Genomic DNA, 26899 nt, shown 5'->3' with positions numbered 1-26899 from the left:
ATCTGATGGTCATATTAAAAGTTCAAGTAACGCTTATATTTGCGCTATTTTTTTAAGGAGATCAACACAATGAGTCTTTGTAATAGCAGGTTACAGGCATGAACCAATAGCCCATTCTATATTTTATTAGGAATAGGAGAAAGCACAAAAGACCGACACCAATAGCATTCCATACGTGTCAATTTCTGCTGTTGTATGTGCCATGATTTATACCTTTACACACACATTACCGATTCGCAACGTGGAAGAAAAGAGACGGACACGGTCATTGTATTGGTGGTAAATAGGTATTTATTCATAATGAAAAATGTAACTTCAGTACCTGACCTATTGCATTTAGTCATGTGTTGTAATCGTGTTACTCTACTTTCTTTGACAGATATACAGTAAACATTCAGATTTTTACAGACCGCACGCTAGTTTCTCCAGGCTGTGAACATTTAACCACCAAAAAAAAACAAAAAAACATACCGAATTCTGTAGTACAGTACAAAATTTCTCTCTCGTGTCATCGCCAGTTATTATCAAACAACGTCTGCCGCCATATAAATACATGGCTGTCTGTAAGGCCGTACAAGTTAATAACAGGACAAAATAAAATATACATTGCACTGACACAAAAAGTCAGCTGTGTTAATCACTCATGCAACAAGTAACAAAACTTGCTGAAATGAAAAATACTCCCTACGTTTTTTTTTTTTTGCTTTTCACTGCATAAATATTTTTATACACATTTTTTTTTTTCTGGTTTTGAATCCAAAATGAATCTTGAAATAATACAGAACAAAAATAAAATTTGGCTACTACTGCTATATTACATAAAGGTGCAAAATAATTTATTGATAGTGTTCTATAGGACTGAGGCGAGCCTCTTACAACGCCTGTTCTATTGGAAAGCATGACAATACAATTCGATTACGACTTACAAATATACTGGAGGATACATGGGTGTTTGTAGAAGTATGTGAATAGTTATAAAATTCACCATAAACATAAACTGGTCTCATGTTCTGGTGTGACCTTTTACTATATACGGTCAGAAAAGGGCCATCCTATATGTATACATTTTTCTAGGGACAGAAAACCATTTCCCGTCCTCTCCGCAGAGTTTGTTGTAGTTCATGCATCTGTAGAATAACAAAGCACCACTGAAGGCTTTTTATTAACACTGCTCAAAGGCATATCACCCAGTATGTATTTACACATCTGGAATAGAGAACGTCGCCAACCCCGGTCCATGGGTGACACCCCTTTCAGTAAGCTCCACCCCTTTAGAATAGGAAAGGCGGGAGGTCTGGAACATATATAAACCAATTATCATCTGTCTAGTGCAAACTTGGCAAATAAAGTCATTTCTGATTGGCTGCATTTAACAGAAATTTACACCTTTGAGCAATGTTGGGAATTATTTAAGTTAGAGAAAAATCTTGCGGATGATGTAAATATATTGGAGTTTGTCATAAGAATCACAAACCCAACATAATTACTGCAAATAACTATGGCGCCACTATAACCACCGTTTATCAACCATAGCCAAGATTCAGACCCCAAATGCGATTTTAGAACTGAATAATGAGTGAACTTAGTTGGCTGCTATGAGATATTTGATTACTAATGTTTTTTTTTTTTTTTGTATTAGATCTATACAGGACGCCTTTTATGTAATAATAATTGGGGAGGGGGGGGGGGGTTTGATTGTGCAGTTTACTGTATGCAGAACTATCAAGGGCTTGACATCGCACAATGAGGTCAGAAAACCTCCATGCAAACCTTTCAGCCGAGACAGTAGTGGATCTGAGAGTGGGAGATATCGCAACGATCGTAAGTGTTGATGAGACATCTCCCCACGTATAGGCAGTCATTGACAGCTGACAGTATTCAGGGCCGGTATCCACTTAGGCTAAAGTTCTCTCTATTACTAACCCCACATTAGATAATGAGGCTTCAGGTAAAAAATATGTTAATAAATAATTATAAAAATGTACTAAGATACAAAGCGGATGATTTGATCTATCACTATATTGCTTTATTGGGGAAATAATGTTTGCAGTTTATATAATGTTAGCACAGGCCTCCGCAAAATCATCAGATACAGTGAATACGTCTCAGCAGCCATTATCAATCTGAAAATTCCCTTTACTGATGGGAGATAAAATTCATAGAATTTCATTAAAAGAAACGTTATGTGCCTTTGTTAAAAAATGCCCTGTGTTGTAACACAAACATCTATGCCAAAGATCAACTGTATTCACTAAGAAAGGAAATGAACGCTAACATTTGTGCTATGCGTGAAACGATCAGCCAAGCAACCCGATATAGATATATATAAACATATATATACACATTCCGTTATTCCTATGCCTCTTCCATTACGATTATGGCTTGCGAGTGTCATTAAAACAGAGGCCACAATTCTGCCACATGGCGACATATGCTGCCTCTCCATACAACTGGGCACAATCAAACCTACCTACCTACCCCATGAAGGTAGGTTGGACTGTGATGAGCTTGGGCTGTCTATTCAACGTAACACAATATTTGTGTATTCTCTATCCTCGCCCTTCTTCACATCACAAGACATTTCACAGACATAGGTCAAATGTGTGCAGCTTTAATATCATGGTGCAGAACCCCCCAAACATGCACAAAATTCATATGCTAAAACTTCATGATGGATTGAGAGGTACTGAATCTTAATTTAAGTGCTGTTTGGTTGGCGATTACAGCGGACGATACTTATGGATCGGTGCCAATCCCAAGCAGTTAATTCCCATGATGCTTTTAGGCAGGGTTGAGCTGGGAGAGCACAGGTAAAAAAAAATGCAGAAGAGCAGAAATGCCTTAAAAATACATTTTTACACGTTGGAAGATGCAGAACAAAACGACAGTACAGACAGAAGAACGTTGATGATCTACTACTTGAGTTCCTTTATGAAGATTAGTCCCATGTAACAGGCAAATTAAACTGGAGATTTCAATAAAAAGGCCAATATTTTATTTACAATAAACTGTACACGACTTTGAGTCATTTCTTCGTAAGCAGCTTATTTGTCCGAAAAGCTATTTATTGAGTTACTGCGCGGAGGGTCTGCTCTAAAAAAACAAGCACAAGGTACTATGGGAACTGTTGGTTGGGCACTTTCTTCAGCCAGCAGACGTAGCAGCAGGACTAGATTATATAGAAGCTCACCCTAGGCTCAGTGATTAACTTCAAGTCAAAGTCATTAGTCAGCCAAGTGATCCCTTTTACTTGCGATGTTCAGAACACAAAACAAAGTTGCATGTAAACTGATTTTTTGATGTTCCAACCCTTTTGGAAAGAATGTTGATACAGCACAAAGTGGAGTGTTTTATGTAATTCTGATGGCAGGGGGCAGTCTAGTTCCTTGAAGACTCTTCAGAGCCCCGCTCATGCTGTAAATTATAGTAACAGTTCTGACACACTCTCACTGGGGAAGAGATCTTCAGTCGCTTAATTTCTGACTGGAATCGACTGCACCTGAAGACAGGAAAAATGAATACACAGATGATAGACCGGTTCATGTCATTATCGAAGGTGGAAAAGTATATTTTTGAATACACTGACAATTAAGATTATTGTAGACTGAGAACAAAGTACTGATATACAGTATGTAAGGTTATTATTTGATTCTTGTTAGCTTTCACAGATTAAAGGGGTATGCCCATCTAATAATTGTATGGCATATCACTAGGATATGCCATAACATTATCTTATGGGACCCCCAACCACCCTGTTGTGCAGGGAACTGCAACAAAGCTCCATTAAAGTGAAAAGGGTTGCCCTGCATTTCCCTCCACAGCGGGCGACCAGGAAAGTCACTGTGTAGAGAAACATTGTGAAGGTGGATCGTGGGGTTCCAGCAGTCGGTCCCCTAGCTATATGCTATCACTTACTATAGTGAAACCCCCTTAAAGCAGTTCCCCCACTAAGCACGTTTTTCCCCTATCCAGAGGATAGGGGATAAACGTATGATTGCGGGTGGCCCCCTCTGCTGCATTTGCGGTCTTTGCCGATGCTGTAGACATTGAATAGAGCAGTAGCGCACATGTGTGACCGCCACACCATTCAAAATTCTCACTGCGATTGGGCAGTGAGGCGTAACGGATCAAAATCCTGGTAATAGTGATCGTGGGGGGGGGGCCCTTGTGATCATACATTGATCACCTATCCTGTGGATAGGTAATAAATGTGCTTAGTGGGAAAACCCCTTAAAGAGAACCTTTCACCTCCCCATACATGTGCAGCTGAGTGCAGCATGTAATGGGGAGGGCTTCATAAACCCTGGGGCACTTTAAAAAAAATTCTACCCTTCTCCGTTATTTAGGTATCGATGCCGTTATATTTGGTGCCTGATATTTAAATAACCCCCTGAACAGTCACCGGTGCGTGTAATGTCAAGGGGGCGTGTTACTATGGCTGTGACACCGTCTAATCAGATATGGACAGTGTAACATCAAAAGCGCGGAGAGTGTGTGCGCGCTCTCTCACTCTTCAGCTTTGAAGATCAGTCTTCTGCCGAACTGGCAAGAAGGCGTGTCTCTGCTACGGACAGTGTAAATGCGCTCCCCAGCTCTTAACACTGTCCGTAGCAGTGACACGCCCCCTTGCCAGTTCGGCAGAAGACTTATCTTTAAAGCTGAAGAGTGAGATCTCTCTCCCTCTCCCCTTTTGCGGTAACACTGTCCATATCGGATTGGACAGTGTCACAGCCATAGTAACACGCCCCCTTGACTGTTCAGGGGGTTATTTAAATATCGGGCGCCAAATATAACGGCATCGATATCTAAATAAAGGAGGAGGGTAGAAAAAAAATGTAAAGTGCCCCAGAGTTTGTACATCCCTCCCCATTAGATGCTGCACTCAGCTGCACACGTATGGGGAGGTGAAAGATTCTCTTACACTAGCTTCTCACTCACCACATGCTTCCACAAGTGTCTATTCCTTCTCTTTATCCAAAAACCAAGACGAAAGGTCACTGGTGGCTTTTAAAATGAAGGAAATTTCATTCACTAGATTCTATGGGGGAAGTTTTAGGGTATGTTCACACGCAAAATTTTACGGACGGTTTTAGAGCTGAAGTCAATGAAAAATGGCTCAAGAAGTGATATGCACTTCTTTTTCGCGGCCGTTTTTTTACGCGGCCGTTTTTCAAATCGGCCGCGTAAAAAAAACGGCCTGTCGGTACAGAACGCCGTTTTCCCATTGCAATCAATGGGCAGATGTTTGGAGGCGTTCTGCTTCCGATTTTTCGACCCGAAAAAGGGCCGAAAATAAGCCGTGTGAACATACCCTTAGACTACCACTTGACCCATGTACAATATGGGGACATCACATGTTGCCATGACTTCATATGTTACCATCCGAGGGGTTATTCATTGCTAGCACAACTACTGAAACATCAGAGCTGAATTTAGCTGTACTCTTGCAATGTTCCATCAAAATGTAATTTAAGCGTAAAACATTCAGATCTTAAAATACAAATATATCTAAAAGAAGACCCAACAAAATGTTATGAGCTATTCTTGTGTGCGATTACAATATATTTTCCGTGATTATGTGGCTTTCCTCTGGTTTCCTCCATCACACCAAAAACATACTGATAGGTTAATTGGCTTCCTATCAAATAAGTCAAAGTACACAAGGATGCTACTTTCTCATCAGAAAATCACCTATTGTTTTAATTACGTTTTTACGTTAAACATATTTTTTAAGAATTTTTGTATTATCCATATTGAAAAAATAATTCAAAAATATTGCAATTTTCACTCTGGCCACTGGCAATAGACTGACACTTCCTGTTCTGTAGGGATCACTTCTCAGCGGTCATCTTATTATCATCACAGGCAGGATTACAAGGAAAGATAACACCTCTATATAGAGAACACAGGATACACCATTAACAATAGGTGATGGACACAGCTCTCCTCCTATCCTTTCCTGCACAATGACCACTGCACAGGTCATAGAGCTTGTCTAGAAAATGCCCCCATAGAAGTCAATGGTTCCCCTCCTGCTCAAAGGATCCTATGGTCCATGTTCCTGCTGTAAAGCATATCTCTAAATGTTGTTAACAGTAGCTCAGGCAAGATGGCTTCTCCAAAAATCATGTACAGAGAATAGAATAAAAAAAAGTCTACATTAAAACAATAAAAATAGATCAGAAAAAAAGAGATTAGGTTTCACCATCTGGTTTTAATTACATAAAAAATATGTAGGTGATAAAGACACATTTTGAAGTGAATGTAAGACATTTGGCGGAAAAAGTTTTTTTCCTCTCTTCTACACTAAACATCTCTCTTTGCTAGTAGTATTGTGTACAGGTGATGAATTTATCGATAGAGGTCAATGATCTCCATGAGAAGGGAGTACAATATATAAATTCATTTAATTCAAGGGAAGGCCTTACAACCTATTACAAGTGTTTATGTTACACAGAAAATGAAACGTACGAATAATGCCATAAAGTGGGGAAAAAAAAGCTTCCAAACACAAAACTTGTAGGACAAGTACTTACTTTTGGCAAAAAAGCTGCCCACAGTTTCTGCAATGGTGTCTCCTCTCAGTCAAGGAAAACCTCACTGCACATCCTGAGCAACTGTCCATACCTTCATCCTTTACCCAGTGGTCGGCAGCAGATCTCCCTGGCTGATCACTTACTGACCAGCTGAACACCCGTCCCCTGCTGTCACCAATCAGAATCCTGCTGTGATCCCTGCAGAACAATGGAGAGTGTACATTAGTCAAACTTTTAAGCAAAGTAGATTGTGTCAGAGAAAACTGCACCTTATTGTATGGAGTAGTTGAATCAAAACATACCTTTGTTGGGCAAATGGAAATAATAGAGCAGTGTGCCCAACGTACTAGCATACCAATGCTGCTGCAAACACTTAAAGTGGATTATCATCTCTAGCAACTCATCAGACCAGGAACGAATCCAAAGTGAAAAGTTTCAGCACCAAAAACATTCGGTTTATCTGTCCCCTGCATCTTTAGTTTAATTTGTTTTGACATGTTGGAAAGGATTATGGTAAAGCACCGGCTACTGTCAATGTACCCTATTAGAGTATATGGATGTCATGGCAGGTAAGGGGGGGGAGGAGTCCCCTGCTGAGGACGCCCCTCTGTGAGCCAGAGCAGAGAGCCCAGCACTGGGACCACCATCTATCGGACATTGATGGCATATCCTGTGAATATGCCATCAATGTCCGTGATGGTAATGCACCTTTAATTGCCTCTGTGGTCTGCACTCGCTGCTAGCCAGTGCTTCAGTAATAACAGCTGATCGCCAGGGGTTTATCAAGCTGGGCCAGCTTCAATATAGAAGGGCGATTGGGAGTAATGTACCCTACTGGAGGTTACCACTGTGTAGGACCTGTATGTCCACTATTCTGAACCAAGGAATAAGTACGAACTTTATTGTGAGATCATCCGAATAAAGCACACTTCATAAAATAATACATTGTCTATTGTGACATTATAAAATTAAACTAAAAAAAGACACTATTTTGATATCCCAATAGAACACAACCTATAAATGAACAGAAAGATTATTATGACAATCACAGTGGAACACATTCTAGAAATAAAAGCGAACACTACACAAACACTAGTGTGACATAATCTCAATAGAACACAGCCTATAAATAAAGATTGTGACATCATCACAATGGAATACAGCCAAGGAATAAATAAAAAAAATAATGGTGACATCACAATAGAACTTCGCAAGGATAAAAGACAAACAATTTTGTGACATAACAATAAAACACAGACCATGAATATAGACAAAGAGTGGTGTGACATCACAACAATAGAACACAGCCAAGGGAAAAAGAGAAACCCAATTATGACATCACAAAATAAAGCATGTGAATAAACAAAAACACTATTGTGAAATCATCAGAACGGATTGCTTATTAGCACTAAAAAAAATTGCTATGTCCTCCTACCCATCAAAGCCTCTGATTCGAAGCACCATTTAAAAGGGACCGAAAAGTAATAGCAGTATACTCACTGCAGTATGTGAGTACACTCGCTAATATATATATTCCGGTCCCCCGTTGCGCTGATTATGAGATTTTAATAGATCTTTATAGCGCTGGCGGGGGACTGGATGTCTAGTTGTACAGTCTTCCTTCATGACGACACAACTCTTCGTCATGTGACCGGCCCTGCTGTACTCTATGTAATCGCTGTACTACTGCTACTGCTTGTACATAAAAGTACAGCGGGGCCAGTCACATGACGAAGAGTCGTGTCAACATGAAGGAAGACTGTGCAACTAGACTTCCGGTCCCCTGCCAACGTTATAAGTATCTATTAAAATTGAATAATCAGTGTGACGGGGGACCGGAATGTATATTAGCAGTGTACTCACATACTGCAGTGAGTACACTGCTATTACTTTTAGGTCCCTACACAATACCTTTAAGACCTCTTAAATAAAATATTGACTTATAACGTGACAAATCACAGACAAGGGTACAGCGGACTATAACTTTACCACTATTCAGCAAACCCTCAACATGCATCCAATGGATCATTATAAATAGCTACAGGCTAAATATAAAATCCCAAAACCCAATAACTTCTAAAAAAAAGTCCATGGACAACTCAAAATCTTAACGGTGGAAGATGTGTGATGGAATTGTGAAAAAGAATACCGATCTACTATGAGGGATCCTTGGACAGTAAAGGAAACGGAGCGCATGCATGCAGCCACACGGGGCAGAGTAATGATGGAGAGCCTCTTGCCGATGTTACATGGAGGTTGTTTTCCCAGTAGTTGTAGGTGCTAAATACAATGCATGTCACCATTCATGAGTGGTGTACCATTAGATTTGTACTAGATGACAGCGTGTGCCAAATAGAATTCCGTATAGACTGTAATATAAACAACATCTTTATTACAAGCACTCACTTGGAAATCCCCAGTGCTGTGATCTCTGCAGGGTGAGCGTTGTCTTTCCGATCAAATGCGGTATGCATAGTAAGTTTGCTTCTAAATACTAATTGCCGCTCCCACCTATATCCTGAAATAAAGAACCAGCAAATAAAGCCTTATACAGTATTACCAGATTAATGGTATGCTTTACATTATTATATCAGTAGCAGTGTCTGGGCTTTGAAAAAGCCTTGTTTTATGGGCAGTACAAAGAACTGTGTTCTCTTAAAAATACAAGTAGATACAGTATAGCCCCACTTTTTAACAAATATTAGAGAACAGCTTTTCCTGATGTACTGTCTACCTGTATTGATGCGGCAAAAGCAGGAATTCAACAAGATGCCCTGTTTTATGAGTATCTGTATTCCGAGGTAATTAGCGGACTACAGGCTGCCATAACCAGTGCTGGCTTTTTAAAGCTGGTGGGGGATGGGTAGCCAGCTGCGGGAATGTTTAACTACCCCTATCCCCCTATAATTTTTTAAAGGCTAAACGCTAGAACGAAGCAGGTGAAGCGCTCGCATGAGCGCTCAGCCGCTTCGTGTCTGTTCAGCTTTTTCCGGAAATAAATATATTGTGTACGGACTCAATAGAAAGTCTATGAGCCCGTACTCCGATACATCGGCTTTCCGGAACAAGCCAAACAGACACGAAGCGGCTGAGCGGTCACACGAGCAATTCACCTGCTTCGTTCTAGCGATTGGTGGGGGTCTCAGTGCTCGGACCCCCACCAATCCAAACTTCTGACATATCACTATGACATGTCAGAAGTTTGTCAAACGTTTAGCGACACTTTAAGCATGGCAGGATTGTTCGTCATTGGAGAATAGGAACAGATTTTCCATAAACGAAGGTGTATAATATATTTAGTTATCCTTACCAGTTTTCAGTTTGTTATAGTGCCGTCCTTCAGGTTGGCTTGTTTGACCACCACTTTGGACCTGTGGGAACTGCACTTTTGATTGACCTTCAGAATAATTTACAAAGACAAAGCCGTCTTTTTCATCCAAACTCAGCTGATCTGACCAACGTCTGGAATTATCGGAGCCGCCGTCTGCTGACCATGCTGCCAAGCCGGCTCTAGCAGACGACGCTCTTGTCCTGGGAGTGACATTGCTAGGCTGAGTCTGGCTCTCGTTCAATTTGGTGTCTTGGCTTGAGCTCTGATCTTCCACATCGGAGTCGCTGCTATCATCTTCCTGAGCTTCCTGCCCTGTGTTTGTAAGAAAGATTAAAACATCACCTAACTGCACTGGGAAGTAATGGTTGCAGAATATAAGGACAAGTGATAAGAAAATGATAAGAACATCATAAGTGGGGAGCAGGGTCCAAATACCTATTTGCGTCTCTGAGCATTCGTCTGGCATTTCCATGGTATCAGCAGGCTCTGGCGCTGGTGTCTCTGGCACTTGTAAAAACTCCATCCTCCAAAACTAGAATAATAAGGAACATTATAGCAATCTGTATAGTTTGGCATATTCCACACAGCAGATTTGAACTCTTATGTGATGATGCTATATCAAGGAGGAATCCCTTCTTCAGGAGTAGAACATAGATAAAACGGTCTTATAACACTATAATAAAAGGATAATATCTAAGGTTTAACTGATACTGTACTGGCCCTAATGTTTACAGTGCGAGCAGCAAACGTGGGAATGGTGTGACTGACAGATCTATTCTCAGACCCGGTTATACCACAGTTCTTTACAGGAGTAGTGAACATACACTACAGTGCATGAAAACACGTGTTGGTGTGAGATAACCAATAACTACTTTAACCTTTACTCATCATTTGTTACAACATTGCTTTTATAACGCTGTCCATGTTAACCATTTCTGTGCAGTTCCTTAGACTATAGAAGTTGTTGGAGGCCCATTAGCCAACTACTGCAGAGAATTGGATGGCCAGGATATAGCCTACATGGACAATCTTAAGATGAAAGAATAAAAACGCTCATTCTTTACTGGCCATATGGTGTAGGATCCGTCTGCTTAGTCCTGTACTGGGAGAACACTGAACACAGAGCTATCCGTATTAGAAGACATCAATTTGAGGATGATGATGATGATAGTGACAGTACTTAGGTGCTGTTACCTCCTAACTTAGCAGCAGAAGATGCATACGCAAAGGGCAGCAGTGAGTGAGGATACCAATAGTATCAATGGACAGATATAGATATTTCCCTTGCAAAAAAACTACATTATTGTCAAGTACAAACTGGAAAATCCATTTAAACTGGTTACATGAATGTAGAAAAAAAGGTTGGCTTTTTATTCCAGAAACTGCTGCAATGCCAGACACAGTGAATGTACGAGATTGGTGTCAATTCTGGAAAAAACGTAAGTCCATTTTTCTTATCTCATACAACTCCTTAAAGACCCTGTCCACATCACGCTGTGTGTACTCCAGTGAAGCTCCCGACGTACACGTCAAACCTGTCTACAGGGCTTCATTAGCCTCACGGAGGCCAAAAGAGTGTCCTTTTGGCCTCTGTTGGGTTGGTATGAGTATGGGTTTTTGAGGTAAGGAATTGTGGACTATGCTATTCCATACAAAAAGGACCCGCAAAAAAAATATGCCGTGTGGTATACGCTTAATTAACATAGGAGCCTATGGTTGATGTAGGTCACTGTATGGAATACCTCACAGGCATCCGTTTAACGTATATGTTATGAGCTTTTCATGACGTATGCGTTAAACCGATGCCATAATAATATGGGCGACAGATGCCACTGTTAGTCATCAGTGACAGCCGACCTTAATGTATACGTCGAGATCTTCTCCCGGCCTGTACATTCAACGTAGGTCAAAAACCTGATGTGAATGGGGCAGAGAGTCAAGTGCACCATCTTTGTAACAAAGGAGACAGTGTTTCTCCTCCAGCACGTGACTAGATTTCAGTGCCTAGGGAGTCTATTTTAATATTTATGAGTTCTATAAGTTAACAAAGTGAATATTCACTTACGCGCACAACTCCATCGGAATGTCCTGTGACGAAAACATTTTGTGTGTCCCATTCATTCATTTCGGATAAGCAGCAGCACAGGATCTGTTGACTTCTTCCAGTAAATGTATTTACACTGACAATAGGGCTCCCGTTAATGCTCCAGACGTGAATGTAAGTACCAGCACATGACACAATGTCACCCTATAACACAATAAATTAGGGTTACATGGGCACAACATAAAGTATTGTATTGTAGCTATTTAGTCTTCTCACGGTTTTTACTGCTGTGGTATTTGAAGAATGTGTAAGAACCCACACAGATAGGTTGGCAGAAGTGTGCAAACCTAGCTACAAACATACAGTACCATGCCATATAAGATTTGTGCACCTTTATTATGTAACTATATGTATGGCATGTAGCCATTGGCATGAAGGTGCTCCTCACTTACAATCTGCCAATGTATCATTTTTAAGAATACATATTAATGGAGAACTCCACCAAAAATAAAGAATTTATTTAAGATTCCTTATATTCAATTACTTTCATGGCATTTTTCATTGCACTTTATTATTTATATAAATTTACACCAATACAGGGATACTTACTGTTAATTCATTTATACAAAGAGCTGACACGGGAGCTCTGTGACCACGCAACTGCGTCACAAACGAAAGCTTGTTCAGGTCCCAGATAATACAGGTGCGGTCACGTGATCCACTGACAACTATGTGATATGCCAATGAAGCAGTCAGGCATGTTACGGTGTCTGTATGTCCAATCAGTGCCTGCAAGTCAAAAGAGATAAAGGGATATGATGATCATGTTATTGTATACTTCCTTGTATGTACATATATTCTTTTAAACTTAAAAGGGGCATTCCCATCTTATAAGGTAACGGCATATCCCTAGGATATGAAACCACTTTATGATAAATGGGGGTCCAACCTCTGGGAACCCCACCGATACTGAGAAGGAAGGGGCTGCAGCGTTGATTTAGTGCTGCGTTCTGTTCTAAGTTTATCCTGCACAGTGGTGTTCCCGGCCACGCAGCTGGGCAGGGAATTGCACCATGGCGCTGTGGAGGTAAAAGCAGTGAGGGGGTTGCAGCGCTTAACCAATGTTGTGGCCCCTAAATTCTCAAGATAGGTAGGGGTCCTGGCGGTCAAACACCCAGCAATCAGAAAGTGATGTCATATCCTAGTGATATGGCATTACTTTATAAGATGGGAATACCCCTTTTAAATAATTGAACTTAATATCAAATGCATCAGTACAGCCAAAAAAAACTGTTATGGAGGACTACACCGCCAGACTGTTGTTCTACGTGGAGGTCCGGACTGCGCAGCCAGACTGTTATAGGGTGAGATCTAGACTACGCAGCCAGACTGTTATAGGGATGAGATCTAGACTATGCAGTGACTGTTGTTATAGAGGGAGGTCCAGACTACACAGCTAGACTGGCTACGTAGTCTGGTCCACCCCTATAACAGTCTGGCTACGTAGTCTGGACCACCCCTATTACAGTCTGGCTGCGTAGTCTGGACTACCCCATAACAACAGTCTGTTGTTATAGAGTGAGGTCCAGACTACACAGCCAGATTGTTGTTATATAGTGAGGTCCAGACTACACAGCCAATCTGGCTCTGTAGTCTGGACCTCACTCTATAACAACAGACTGTGGTTGTAGGTGGAGGTCCAGACTACACAGCCAGACTATTGTTATAGGGGTAGTCCAAACTACGCAGCCAAACAGTTATAGAGTGAGATCTAGACTACACAGCCAGACTGTTATAGGGGAGGTCCAGACTACGTAGCTGGACTGTTATAGGGGTGGTCCAGACTACACAGCCAGACTGTTGTTATAGGGATGGTCCAGACTACGCAGACAGACTGTTGTTGTAGATGGAGGTCCAGACTACGTAGCTGGACTGTTATAGGGGTGGTCCAGACTACACAGCCAGACAGTTGTTATAGGGATGGTCCAAGACTATACAGCAAGACTGTTGTTATAGGGATGGTCTAGACTACACAGCCAGATTGTTGTTATAGGGATGGTCTAGACTACACAGCCAGATTGTTGTTATAGGGCTGGTCCAGACTACGCAGCCAGACTGTTATAGGGGTGGTCCAGACTACACAGTCAGACTGTTAAAGGGGTGGTCCAGACTACACAGCCAGACTGTTAAAGGGATGGTCAAGACTACACAGCCAGACTGTTGTTAAAGATGGAGGCCCAGACTACACAGCCAGACTGTTGTTGTAGATGGAGGCCCAGACTACACAGCTAATCTGTTGTTGTAGGTGAAGGTCCAGACTACACAGCTAATCTGTTGTTGTAGGTGAAGGTCCAGACTACACAGCTAATCTGTTGTTGTAGGTGAAGGTCCAGACTACACAGTCAGACTGCTGTTACAGGGGGTGCGCCATACTACACAAACAGACTGCGGTTATAGGGAAGGTCTAGACTACACAGCCAGACTGCTGTTCTAGGGAGAGCTCCAGCCTACACAGCCAAACTGGCTGTGTAGTCTAGATCTCCCCCTATAACAGCAGTCCAAACTATATAGCTCGATTGCAGTTATAGGGGATGGTCCAGACTACATAGCCAGACTGCTGCTATAGGGGAGGTCCATACTGTACAGCTTGATTGATGTTATAGGGAGAGGTCCAGACTACAAATATTCATCCTCATTTTTCAATGCATGACAAGGGTATCTACAAACCTGTTTCAATATGAGAGATTTTGCTTTTTCTTTTGACGTTCCCATCTCCCACACACAGATGACTGTACTAGTTCCGCCAGTGATTACCATTTTGGGGTTCGGGCAAATAGCACAGAGAATCTGCCCCCATTCAGATAAGCATTCATAGACAACAACGGCCTGCAAAACAAGAATAACACTTTGTACCAATAAAGATCGCAAAATGAGTCTTTACCTTAGCAGAAAAGGTCAAAGGTACGAACCTTGTCAGATTCATATGTTCCCAGTCTGCAACTGAGGTCTGCGTAACCCCATGCAAATGTCTTGTTCCAGGTGGGTGGAATGAGAACCTTGTTCTGTTCTACAGCGAGAATTCCTTTATCTGTGCAGACAATCTGACCAACGGGCTCTTTCAGTTCTTGGAAAGAAGGTTTTCATGAACACACAGATCAGAATAAATTTAACATAATGGACAAGAAAAGTCAATACACCGCAAGTGGGAGTATAAGGCTGGATTCACACGAGCACATTACGTCCGTAATGGACGGAACATATTTCGGCCGCAAGTCCCGGAGTGAACACACTGCAGGGAGCCAGGCTCCAAGCATCGTACTTATGTACGATGCTAGGAGTCCCTGCCTCTCCGTGGAACTACTGTCCCGTACTGAAAACATGATTACAGTACGGGACAGTTGTCCGGCAGCGAGGCAGGGACTCCTAGCATCGTACATAAGTATGATGCTAGGAGCCCGGCTCCCTGCAGTGTGTTCAGTCCGGGACTTGCGGCCGAAATACGTTCCGTCCATTGCGGACGTAATGTGCTCGTGTGAATCCAGCCTAAGGGATGCATCAATGCCGCACAGAATCTGCGTTGCAGATTCTGTGGCGGATCTGCCCAAAATGTGCAGTAAATTGATGCGGACTGGCCGTTGCGTATTGAGGTGAAAGTACTTCCCTCCTCTCTATCAGTGCAGGATAGAGAGAAGGGACAGCACTTTCCCTAGTGAAAGTAATAGAATTTCATACTTACCGGCCGTTGTCTTGGTGACGTGTCCCTCTTTCGGCATCCAGCCCGACCTCCCTGGATGACGCGGCAGTCCATGTGACCGCTGCAGCCTGTGATTGGCTGCAGCCGTCAGTTAGACTGAAACGTCATCCTGGGAAGCCGGACTGGAGAAAGAAGCAGGGAGTTATCGTTAAGTATGAACTTCTTTTTTTTTTACAGGTTGATGTATATTGTGATCGGTAGTGACTGTCCAGGGTGCTGAAACAGTTACTGCCGATCGCTTAACTCTTTCAGCACCCTGGACAGTGACTATTTACTGACGTCGCCTAGCAACGCTCCCATAATTACGGGTGCACACACGTAGTCACCCGTAATTATGGGTGCACACACACGTAGTCACCCGTAATTATGGGTGCACACACGTAGTCACCCGTAATTATGGGTGCACACACGTAGTCACCCGTAATTACGGGAGCCCCATTGACTTCCTCAGTCTGGCTGTAGACCTAGAAATACATAGGTCCAGCCAGAATGAAGAAATGTCATGTTAAAAAAGCAATACGCATCCGCAGCACACATAACATGTACATGACATCTGCGGACTTCATTGCGGAATTTAGAATCTCCATTGAAGTCAATGGAGAACTTCCGCAATGAGTCCGCAACCAGTCCGCTACACGTCCGCAACATCCATTGTATGCTACGGACACCAAAATCCGCACCGCAGCCTATGCTCCGCAGCGGAATTTTCCGCCTCGTCTAAACGAAGCCTACTAAAAAGAAGTGGAAGGCAATGGAGAAATGGGTCCGCTGCGGCGTGTCCGCAGCGGAATTCCAGAGCAATTACGCCACGTGGGGCTTTGCCCTAAGAGTTGCTCCAAGTTCCGCATAGCCTGTGGGAGTAGCAATTTACACCTTCTAGTCAGCTGCTATAGCATGTAGCCGACATATGCTTTAATATTGGACAACTGCTTAACAGACCTGCACATTAAGACAACCTCTTTGCCAACTTTCTGACAAGGAACCATCATCGGTTATCAGAAACCAAGGTCTAGCCTTTACTGCTGTAGAGCTCTGGATGTCAAGCATAAAAAATTAGCAGTATTCACGGCACGGTAGTAGCATACGCTATAAAATACATGGTTTCTTCTACTCATATCAATATGTGTCCTATAATTGATATCAATTGAATACATTGATCTTTACTAAGCAAAAAGTGGTTGTCTACAAGAAAATAATTCACAAGTTTTCAGAATGTAATTTTGTAGTTCTGATGGGCTTATGTTTAGCTCCTCTAATGATTAATAATTTAATATGGTCTATTATGTAGTCGTAATATTATGGGTATTTATGGGCTGGAAAGTATTGCGATGATGTCACAACTGTTCGTTTACATATAAGCTTTATTCTTTTGTGATGATATCATAACAGTGTGTTACTTAATGGATATAGTGTTTTTGTAATGAGATCACAATTCCGTCTGTGTATTGCTAGGCTGTGCTCAATTGTAAGTATAACACTACAGTGTGTTTCTGTGTATGCATAGGCTGCGTTTTATTGTGATGATGTCACAAGTGTGTAATTTTATAGGCTTGACTAATTTCTGATGTCACAACATTGTGCTCTTTATAGTAAAGATGTCACAATTGTGCTTATTTTAGCCTGTGGTCTAATTTGATGGTGTTGTAATGTGTTTGTTTAATAATAGGCTTTGCATTTCAGTGATATCACTAGTATGTATGCACTATTTTCAATACTGTAATGACAATACCTTTGACCGGTGCTAAAGAAGGCCTCAAGTTGTCCAAGTGATGGAAAAATATCTTGTCACATGCAGATCCCAAGGGCATAGATATTGATGACATGTCTCCGTTAATGCGACTTCTAACACGTTTTGGTGGATGTGGCTTTTTAAATAGCTAAATAAAGAAGTTCACATTTAGAGATGAATTAAAGTATAAGGTCACATTTGCTACATGGCATTAAAAATCGTACAGAGGCGTTAACAAAAGAATCTGGATTCAAATACTTTTAATCTAGCAGTTCGAACTATCCCATTGGAGATCTTAAAAAACTCTTAGTTAAGGAAACTAGCAACTCATTGTGTTTGGAAAGATACCAGGTCACGATGGAAGCATAGTTTCCGGTCTCGCTTTCTTTCCAGTCGGGGGGTGTGGGACCACCTGATTTTGCGCTCTATCATAAAGCAACTATTTTCAATTGAGTTCTTGATCTTCTACGTTATCACTCAACTAAGCTCTGGGTTGCGATGGAACATAAATTGGCCCCTGATCAGGCGGCATTCTGACTGCCCCCAAAACATATTGGAGAAACTTAGGTTCATCATCTTTTGCCTAGTCTACTGAGAACGTGGGGGCGATTTGCTGCCCGCCTCTGCTTGGTTCCTCCTTGGGCCTCCTCCCACCATTAATAGAAAAAGCACAATTCCCAGCCTCTTTGAAATGTTTATCTTTCTTGTGATAAAGGGAGACCCTGTACATCGCATACGAGATGTGGCGGACTCTTCGTGTACGATCACTTACAGATATAAAGAGGGGATCTGTTATATCTACAGGATCCTGGTTTCAATATCACCAACTAGGTAGCTTTGTATCAGCCCTGGCACCCGTCCCAGACTCATCACCCAGCTCACTACCTTTGAGACGCGATGCTTCTTATCAGCAGCATGGCACCATGTATTCGCTTTACTCTATAGTCTATTACTCTCAAAGGAGACCGAGGACATTAAGCCTAAGTTTATAAACAATTGGGAAAAGGAATTAGGCCACAAAATCCCTGAGGAGCAATCAGACAAATCGTTTTCGATAATGCATAAATTGTCAATCTCTAGTAAATTATAAGAACTTCATTATAAAATCCTGACCCAATGTTACAGAATCTCTGATAAATGTCATAGAATCTTCCCCTTAGCATCTAATCTGTATTAGAGGTGTTCCTCAGCACCCGGCACAATGCAACAAATCTCGTAGGAATGCCCGGGTATAGCAACACTTTGGCAGGACATATCCACACTTTAGAATACATTGTGCTGGGTGTTTATACCTTTATCTTGTAAAACTGCCCTCCTCTCTTTGTTTCCGGGCCCTATCTAAAAAAAAATATATATATATATATATATATATATATATATATATATATATATATATTTTTTTTGTGCTCGCAATGAGGCAAACCTTTTCTAGGCAATCGAAATTAACCATTTCTCATTTAAGGGTGACATGGGTAGATGCTTTAGATATCTAGACACTAACACAGTCTCCACCTTTTTCTCTACATGGTTTGCCTGGTCCCAATTTAGGCCTCCCACACACGAGCATGTTTGGTCTGTGATATACGGTTCGTATGACGGCCGCATTTCCCGGACTGAACACACTGCAGGGAGCCGGACTCTAATAGTCATAGTTATGTATGACGCTCTGTGTCACTGCCTCGCTGCGGGACAACTGTCCCATACTGTAATCATGTTTTCAGTACGGGACAGTAGTTCCGCGGAGAGGCAGTGACACCGAGCATTATAGATAACTATGACGCTAGGAGCCCGGCTCCCTGCAGTGTGTTCGGTCCGGGAAATGTGGCCGACATACGTATTCTTGAACCATAAACCTTTTTGAACCAGAATTTGAAGCAGTTAAGGGATAATCATCTGTAACTATTTACTCGCCCGCAGTTCAGACTATTGTGCAGCTGGTGTTTCGGCATCTCTTACAATACAAGTATTGTTCCTGGAAAACTAGCAAATGGCAATTAAAATCTTGAAAAAAAAAATTCAATTGGACAGCCTTCAAAAATGCCTCATGGGGGAATTTAAACATAAACGTATGGTAAGCAGAAGATGGGAAAGCACCACCTCGCCACCAACTCAAATAAAACAACGGATAAAACAAGGTAGTAAAATAGCATACATGCAATATAATGGCTCAACCAGACGGACAAACTGGTTCTTTTCTGCTATGTTTATATTCTACATACTAGGACACATGCAGTGGTTGACTATAATGCCTTCCATTCTTATACTTCTAACATGACATACATATCAAAGCTTCTTTACCTGCTTAGGTATCTGCCCAAAATTATTAATGAAGCCTATGGTGGCGGTCTCTTTCAAAGGGTCATTTATATTGTAGATGTCCACTTGTCCCTCGTAGAAGAGGTGATGAAAAACATTGACAGCGTCTACAGCAGCTGGCCCCTGTTGCTTGTACCCAAAGATCAGGTCTATCCATTCATGCAGGTGGGCACTGACGTAGTCACATTCCAGAGCCTGAGTGAACAGTAATAACCTTTATGCTGAAATCTGTGACATATTGTCCGCTAAAAATAGTACACATTCATCAAAAGGAATTTTTTTTATATAAGTATAGTACAATCTACAGCAATACAGTTATAAAACTATTATACAGTATAATTTTTTTTTAATTTCATTAATTTTTTTATTTTATTATTTTGCTCAAAATTCTCATTCACATTATACTATCGATCGTATGGGAGCAGCTCTTTAAACAATGTATTGATGAATTCACCACCAGTACATCTCAGGTTACATAAAACACAACTAGGAAACGGTTACCTACCAATACATTCACTACTCTACAAAAGTACTAAGAACATCTCTGTCAGTTAAAAAAAATACAGTATTTTATTAAATATCCTTCTCCTTTTACCTCTCTATGTACACGGATAAATTCCCGAGGGTCCCCTTTGGCCCATGGGGGTAGTATTACATCACCAAGCTTTGTTCCATTTTGTTTAAAGCCTACAAAAATTAATTGACAGACAATGTTCATTTATTATTTGGTTTATCCGATGTTGTACTGAAAATTTAAAAAATTAAAATTGCGGACGTTAAGAAATATTATTGCTTTACATAATCACCCAATTAAAGGGGTATTCCAGGCATTGATCGCCTATCCACTGGATGGGTGATAAATGTTTGATCAGGGGGAGTCCAACCACTTGTACTCCCACAGATCATTAGAACGGGGGAAACCAGCAATGTGCTCTGCCGTTTCCACTAGTACCGTAGATAGAGCGGCAGGGCACATGCTTAACCACCACTCCATTCATACTCCTCGGACCCCCACCGATCTAGCATTCATCACCTTTTCAGTAGATAGGTGATTAATGTTTTTGACAGAAATACACATCTAAGTCCATATTTTCTAGAGGATTGTATGCAAGGATAGAATGTAAATATTTGTCTCTATGTTTTTTGCTCATTTAAATTTTCTTGCTTCATTTCAGATGGAGCCAATGTCACTATTGCCAATCACAAGTGATCGGAACACAATATTTCGGTTTACTACCAAATAAAACAAAATCACAGCAGTGCCCATTTCCTGCTAGATGAAGATATGATGATGGACTTGGGAAAATTTATCAAAACTTTGCGCATAACAATCAGATCTCAGCTCTCATATTCCAGATGCTCTTTGTAAAATGAAAGCAGCAAACTTTTTGGTTGCGGTCAGCAACACCTCTAGATTCCCCTTGCACTTGTTTTAATAAGGCTGGGTTCACACATCACGGTCAAAATGCATTTATTGCTATGAATCGCTTCAAAACCACGGCATTTCACTGCAATTTTCCAAAAATCGACACAGAAAGGTGTGGTTTTGCTGCGACCCGTGGCAAAAAAACACATTTTGACCACAACGTGTGAACCCAGTCTAAACCTCCAATTTAGTAAATATATTGAATAAATTTGAGACAACCAAAGTAACAGGCTCTTCTGGGGCTTCCGAATGTAACCACAGCAGATCACCTTTTAGCATTAACGTACCAAGGTCAAAATTGTTGGAGTTGAGAAGAAACTCTGGCAGGTAGAAGAACTCTGGAATTAGTTCTTTCACGTCAGCCATGTTGTGTTTGGATGCCGAGTACCAGGCCTCACGCACACTGTGGAACATTCGATCGGCCAGGTCAAAGTGTCCACCCTACAATGGAGAATATGGATGGGTGTAACTTTAACTTATTATATTTTATATATTACATATAATATCAATATTTCTATTCTATGGATTAAATAGATTCCTTACGTTAGATCGATAACAGACAGACAGATATGAGATAGATAGATCAGTTTGCAAACACGAGGCCAGTTTATTAACAGCGAATACATACCTGAAGCCTGAGAAAGATCTGAGTAAATGGCTCCATTCGGACTAGGTAAGATGCCACAATCATAGCGGAGCTGTAATGTGTCCCGTAGTGGTAAGCTGGTGTCTCTCCTGTATAAAAAGCAGGAAGGCAATTACAAATATTGAAGGGATTACAATGCTGTAGCCACCTAATAAACCTATTTGACAATAAGGGTCCATATATACTACTCTCCCTCAGTCAGTGTACTCTCTAGACAAATGCATATTAATAGCTTGTAGACCTTTATGTGCTCCTGCCTCGTCCATGTTGACCAATATTGCTGTTCTGTTACTACTACTTGTGCCAGCCAGTGTTCTTCTAGACTAGTGGATTATTCCACCCCATGCAATCCATCAAAACGCAGGAAAGGAGGTCTTCCAGGGTCCAGTTAAAATGCAATAAGTGATCTGCAGCCTGGACAAAAGTTATTAAGTCTTTTTGAAATTCAGTATAATAATAGAAGTTTTCATCACACTTATTGGGGAAGATTTACAAAGCAAAATGCAGAAAAATTTGTAACCAGATTGCGTTAAAAAACTGGTGTACCGTGCAACAAATTTATTATGTGTTTGACACTTTTTACGCCTCACCTGTCAGTTTTCTAAAGCCGTTTAAAAAAAAATGAGCATGGTAATTTAGAGGAGCTGAAAAATGCACAAGATTTATAAATGTGCACGCAGTTCATTTGCCGCAAAATATGAATGTAAAGTACGTCAGTCATGAACGGAGAGAAAAATGTCTAACATCTCTAGCCAAATTTATCATTATAAATTTTAAGACCGTGTTAAATCTCCCACATTGGGTCAGATTGAAGCAAGACAGCTGACAACATGCAACAAAACGGTATCATAGAAATTAACCATTTTATAGTATTTTCAGATAATAAAAAAAAAAATAATTATGAACCTAGTATAAATTGGCTTGATTTGCATTATCTGTTGCAGGGCCAGTGTCAGCAACAAGTGCCGGGGCCCAATCAGCCGCCGGGTGTGGACGCTGCCGTCATGGCTCTTGCAGGAGTGGAATCCCCGGCCAGAGTGCTGCCAACGAAATTCTGCTTCTAGAGGGAGCCGCTGCCTAGCAGGCTGTGTAACTACCGCTGTAGCAGCTATAGCGGCTCCGACAGGGCCCGCAGCATGAGGGGGCCCGTGCCGTCACGGGCACCCCCATGCCTGATGGCCCCGCTAACAGCCACTCTGGCTGATAAAGCGGTAGCGATGCCACACTCAATAGTTTCTGCGTCTTTAGGACGCAGATACTATTGAACGCTATGGCAGAGCAGGAAGGTAGCTCCCTACTCTGCCATTTACTAGGCTACAGACTGCCAGGCAGAGTGCTAATAGCGCTCTGCCCGGGACTCTGGCACAGGGGTTGCCCCTGACATCACTGTTCATATATGAAAAGTGATGTCAGGAGCAGAGCAGTATCCCAGGCAGAGTGCTAATAGCGCTCTGCCCGGGACCATATATATGGCTCTGGGGTTGCCTCTGACATATATGGACAGGGACGTCAGGGGCTCCTCCTGAAGTGGAACTCCCGGCCAGAGCGTCGACAATGCGCTGGTTGGGAAATGCACTACCTACAGGGGGAGGGCTGCGCGGCGCTACCCGCGAGGGGAGGGCTGCGCGGCGCTACCCGCGAGGGGAGGGCTGCGCGGCGCTACCCGCGAGGGGAGGGCTGCGCGGCGCTACCCGCGAGGGGAGGGCTGCGCGGCGCTACCCGCGAGGGGAGGGCTGCGCGGCGCTACCCGGGAGGGGAGGGCTGCGCGGCGCTACCCGGGAGGGGTGGGCTGCCCGGCGCTCCCCGGGAGGGGTGGGCTGCGCGGCGCTACCCGGGAGGGGTGGGCTGTGTGGCCCTACCCGGGAGGGCGGCTGCGTGGCACTACCCGGGAGGGCGGCTGCGTGGCACTACCCGGGAGGGCGGCTGCGTGGCACTACTCGGGAGGGTGGCTGCGTGGCACTACCCGGGAGGGCGGCTGCGTGGCACTATCACAGTGGGCACTAAATTTATGGGCGTACAAACTGGGGGCCTAACTTCTTTATAGGGGCATAAACAGGGACTAACTTCTACATGGGGCCTAAAGTGATGTTTTCTGCCATTTTACTGCCGTCGTGAGTTCCCCTGCAAAGGGGCCCACTAAGTCCGTGTCGCCCAAGGGCCCACATAAACCTGGAACCGGCCCTGATCTATTGCATATGAAAATTCATCATATATCAGATTGTATGAGATTAGGAAAACACAGCTTCCATAAACTCTTTCACATGGGTTGTGATTGCATTCAGCCCTACTGAAGTGAATGTGGCTACAATACGAGACAGCCCATGGACAAAAGCGCCACGGTTTCTGAAAGAAAGCAGCAATATTATCCTCATCTCATACAACCCCGTTAAGGAAATTGAATATATTAACTATCCTCTATTGGTGCAGGGTTTGCGGACTTGTTTTGAGATACACTATCCCATAGTCATGGTCTCTCCAATGCAGTCTACAAAATGATCGCTGAATGATCGTTGCTATCAGCAAAAATGGCAGCTTTCAAATATTTTACTCTATTATCACAAAGGCTGGTGACACGGGAATATCTGTTTAGTTGGATACTCAAAGCTTTGGTATCAGAAAATGCCTTACCAGGGTGCTAGAACAGGACTGGAGGAATGTGTAGACATGACACTGCACAGGGATTGTTGGCACTCTCTACATTATGTATTTGCCATTATAAAAACTCACCATTGGGATCTTCCCAATCCTTGTAACGCTTCTTATACTGTGCCAATCTGTCGTCAGTTTGTGCTCCCATTGGCTTGGCAAGGTTTCTAAAAGTCTTAGGATTTGTCAAGTCCAGCTCCTTTAATAGAATATTACAAGCACACATTACAAAATTGCATCAATAACAGATGTTATGAACTTAGATGTGATCGATTACAGGTGGATCCTGCATGTCACAGACACGCAGAACCCGCTGACACTGAACCAGTCAGGATCATGGGACTGACGGATTCAGTGTAAAGCAAAAGATACAGCTACTCTGAATAGAGAATACAGAACAGCTGTATCTCCAAAAGTAAAAGGATTTTTTTTTAATAAAGACTATTACAAAGTTACACTAAACACACTAATTTATTTATTAAAGGTGTTCATAGCCTACAACGTTTAAGTTCTTCAGTTGCCAATAAGACATGTAAACTGTTCATTAAAAGCAAGAGATAACATATTTGGTTCATGGAAGACAGAGCAATAATGTGCTATCTCCGAACATTTAACACAATGCAAATTGTATAATATATGTATAAAAAAGATGCCTCCTGAGGAAAACGAATTGGAAACGCGTGTCGAGGCGACCAGGCACACTTCAGACATTGTGTAGACGAGCTTCTTGCCATTTTGGTGCTTCAGTATGTGAGGTCTTCCATCTTTCATTGCTTTTATGCGGCTTTGTTCCTAGTCATTTGCAGTCTTTCTTTATATGTTATATAGTGTTTTCATAAATGATCTACATTTTCTGCATATGTATTTCTATTAGAGATTGAATAGTACTTATCTATGTTTAAATTTACCCAAATACTTTATTATATCTTTTAGCTCATATCCTATTGTTACTACCTTTTGGTGGATAACCCAGATACTGGTTCTGTTTTAGTCATCCATCACTTACTTTTATGTTTCATATTTTAATTAATCTAATAAAAATATACTTTTATTCTGCATATACAGTTGTGATTTTATTACTCCTTTGAGGTCCAATTTCGGTTGCAAACTGTATAATATGCTGCATAAAATACAAGACTGTATATACATGTTTAAATCACCTAGTAAGTTCGAATTACCAAAAATTACCATATGATTAATAGATGACAGATTCTGGAGCACCAAAGGAGCCATTACAGTGTAGATAGGGGTTGCCACTTAGGGTATGTTCACACGAGGGCGTCCGTAACGGATGAAATTACGGGGATGTTTCAGCCTGAAAACATCCCCGTAATTTCAGCCGTAACGGCATGTGCAGGCGCTTGAACGCCGCGTCAATTACGGACGTAATTGGCGCTGCTATTCATTGAAGTCAATGAATAACGGCTCCAATTACGGCCAAAGAAGTGACAGGTCACTTCTTTGACGCGGGCGTCTATTTACGTGCCGTCATTTGACAGCGGCGCGTAACTTACGCCTCGTGTGAACAGACAAACGTCTGCCCATTGGTTTCAATGGGCAGATGTTTGTCAGCGCTATTTTCGGACGTAATTTGGGGCAAAAACGCCCGAATTACGTCCGTAAATAGGCCGTGTGAACATACCCTTAGAGTTCGCTACAATTATATACTACCTAGGCAATCATCTGAGCACTAAATACATCAGCGGCACTCTTCTGTCCTGATTGTTTGCTACAATGTATCAGTGTAGTTAAAATGTATAAAATAAGTGACATTGGACTGTCAGATGAAGATGCAGAAGTCGAATGGCACAGGGATGAACCCATTAGGGCCAACACGTGGAACTCTTGTGAATGGGTGGGCAGTAATAAGAGTTGCCATTTAAGCCGATACAGTTGGGTAAGTTTTAAGGAGGAACACATGGAGGACTGTTCAGAAAAGGAGATTTTTGTGCATTCATATCAACTATTTTAACAAGGTTTTTGATGCAGTAAGACTTGAAACTAAAAGGTTCTAGAAGTTTATAAAGGCACAATTACCTCAGAGTCAAAATCTGCCAGGATCCATGGGAAGACCGGGTACTGCATGAGATCATTGTATGACCGGCCTGCCAGAGTGTTTAAGTGCATCAAATACTGGAAATTGCTGATTTCTCCTCTCTGAATAGACACAAGAGAAGAGGATTAGACACTCACCAGAGGGACGAACATTCCATTTCGCTCATTTTATGGAGCTTATCTCTAAGGTGTTGCTGTGGTGGAAAAGAGGTACAAATAACATGCCAGCCAGGAGCACAGATTTGTGGGTCATGCTGGGCTGTGATTTGTATGAATGCCAGCCCTAACAAGCTTTATAGTAGTAGATCCAAAGAACTCAAAAACAACATCGCATGCTCTTCAGGTGGTATTTCTTAAGAAAATAAAAAGAGAGAATAGAAAGACTAATGACACATGTACAGTAAAGCTCCAGTATC

The 26899-nt window shown here is 42.0% G+C and overlaps 1 protein-coding gene across 4 annotated transcripts in view; it reads right to left on the bottom strand.

Moving 5' to 3' along the window:
* Nucleotides 1-268: 268 nt before the first annotated feature.
* WDFY3 (WD repeat and FYVE domain containing 3) overlaps nucleotides 269-26899 on the bottom strand; it is a 242538-nt gene continuing 215907 nt past the window's right edge. For all 4 annotated transcript variants that reach the window (XM_075861070.1, XM_075861080.1, XM_075861090.1 and 1 more), the window contains 16 exons: nucleotides 26466-26585; nucleotides 24510-24627; nucleotides 21765-21871; nucleotides 21424-21577; nucleotides 20306-20397; nucleotides 19693-19905; nucleotides 17395-17542; nucleotides 14881-15035; nucleotides 14639-14797; nucleotides 12521-12700; nucleotides 11933-12115; nucleotides 10303-10399; nucleotides 9847-10179; nucleotides 8943-9054; nucleotides 6537-6734; nucleotides 269-3499 (listed from right to left, as the gene is read on the bottom strand). In XM_075861070.1, coding sequence (XP_075717185.1) covers nucleotides 3379-3499; nucleotides 6537-6734; nucleotides 8943-9054; nucleotides 9847-10179; nucleotides 10303-10399; nucleotides 11933-12115; nucleotides 12521-12700; nucleotides 14639-14797; nucleotides 14881-15035; nucleotides 17395-17542; nucleotides 19693-19905; nucleotides 20306-20397; nucleotides 21424-21577; nucleotides 21765-21871; nucleotides 24510-24627; nucleotides 26466-26585 — 2490 coding nt within the window. In that variant the 3' untranslated portion in view covers nucleotides 269-3378. The remainder of the gene's footprint in view (nucleotides 3500-6536; nucleotides 6735-8942; nucleotides 9055-9846; nucleotides 10180-10302; nucleotides 10400-11932; nucleotides 12116-12520; nucleotides 12701-14638; nucleotides 14798-14880; nucleotides 15036-17394; nucleotides 17543-19692; nucleotides 19906-20305; nucleotides 20398-21423; nucleotides 21578-21764; nucleotides 21872-24509; nucleotides 24628-26465; nucleotides 26586-26899) is intronic.

The sequence above is a fragment of the Rhinoderma darwinii genome, chromosome 1, assembly GCF_050947455.1.
Source record: "Rhinoderma darwinii isolate aRhiDar2 chromosome 1, aRhiDar2.hap1, whole genome shotgun sequence".
NCBI lineage: Eukaryota > Metazoa > Chordata > Amphibia > Anura > Rhinodermatidae > Rhinoderma > Rhinoderma darwinii.
The sequence above is the reverse complement of the archived record's forward strand: the minus strand, read 5'-3'. Positions and strand labels throughout refer to the sequence as shown.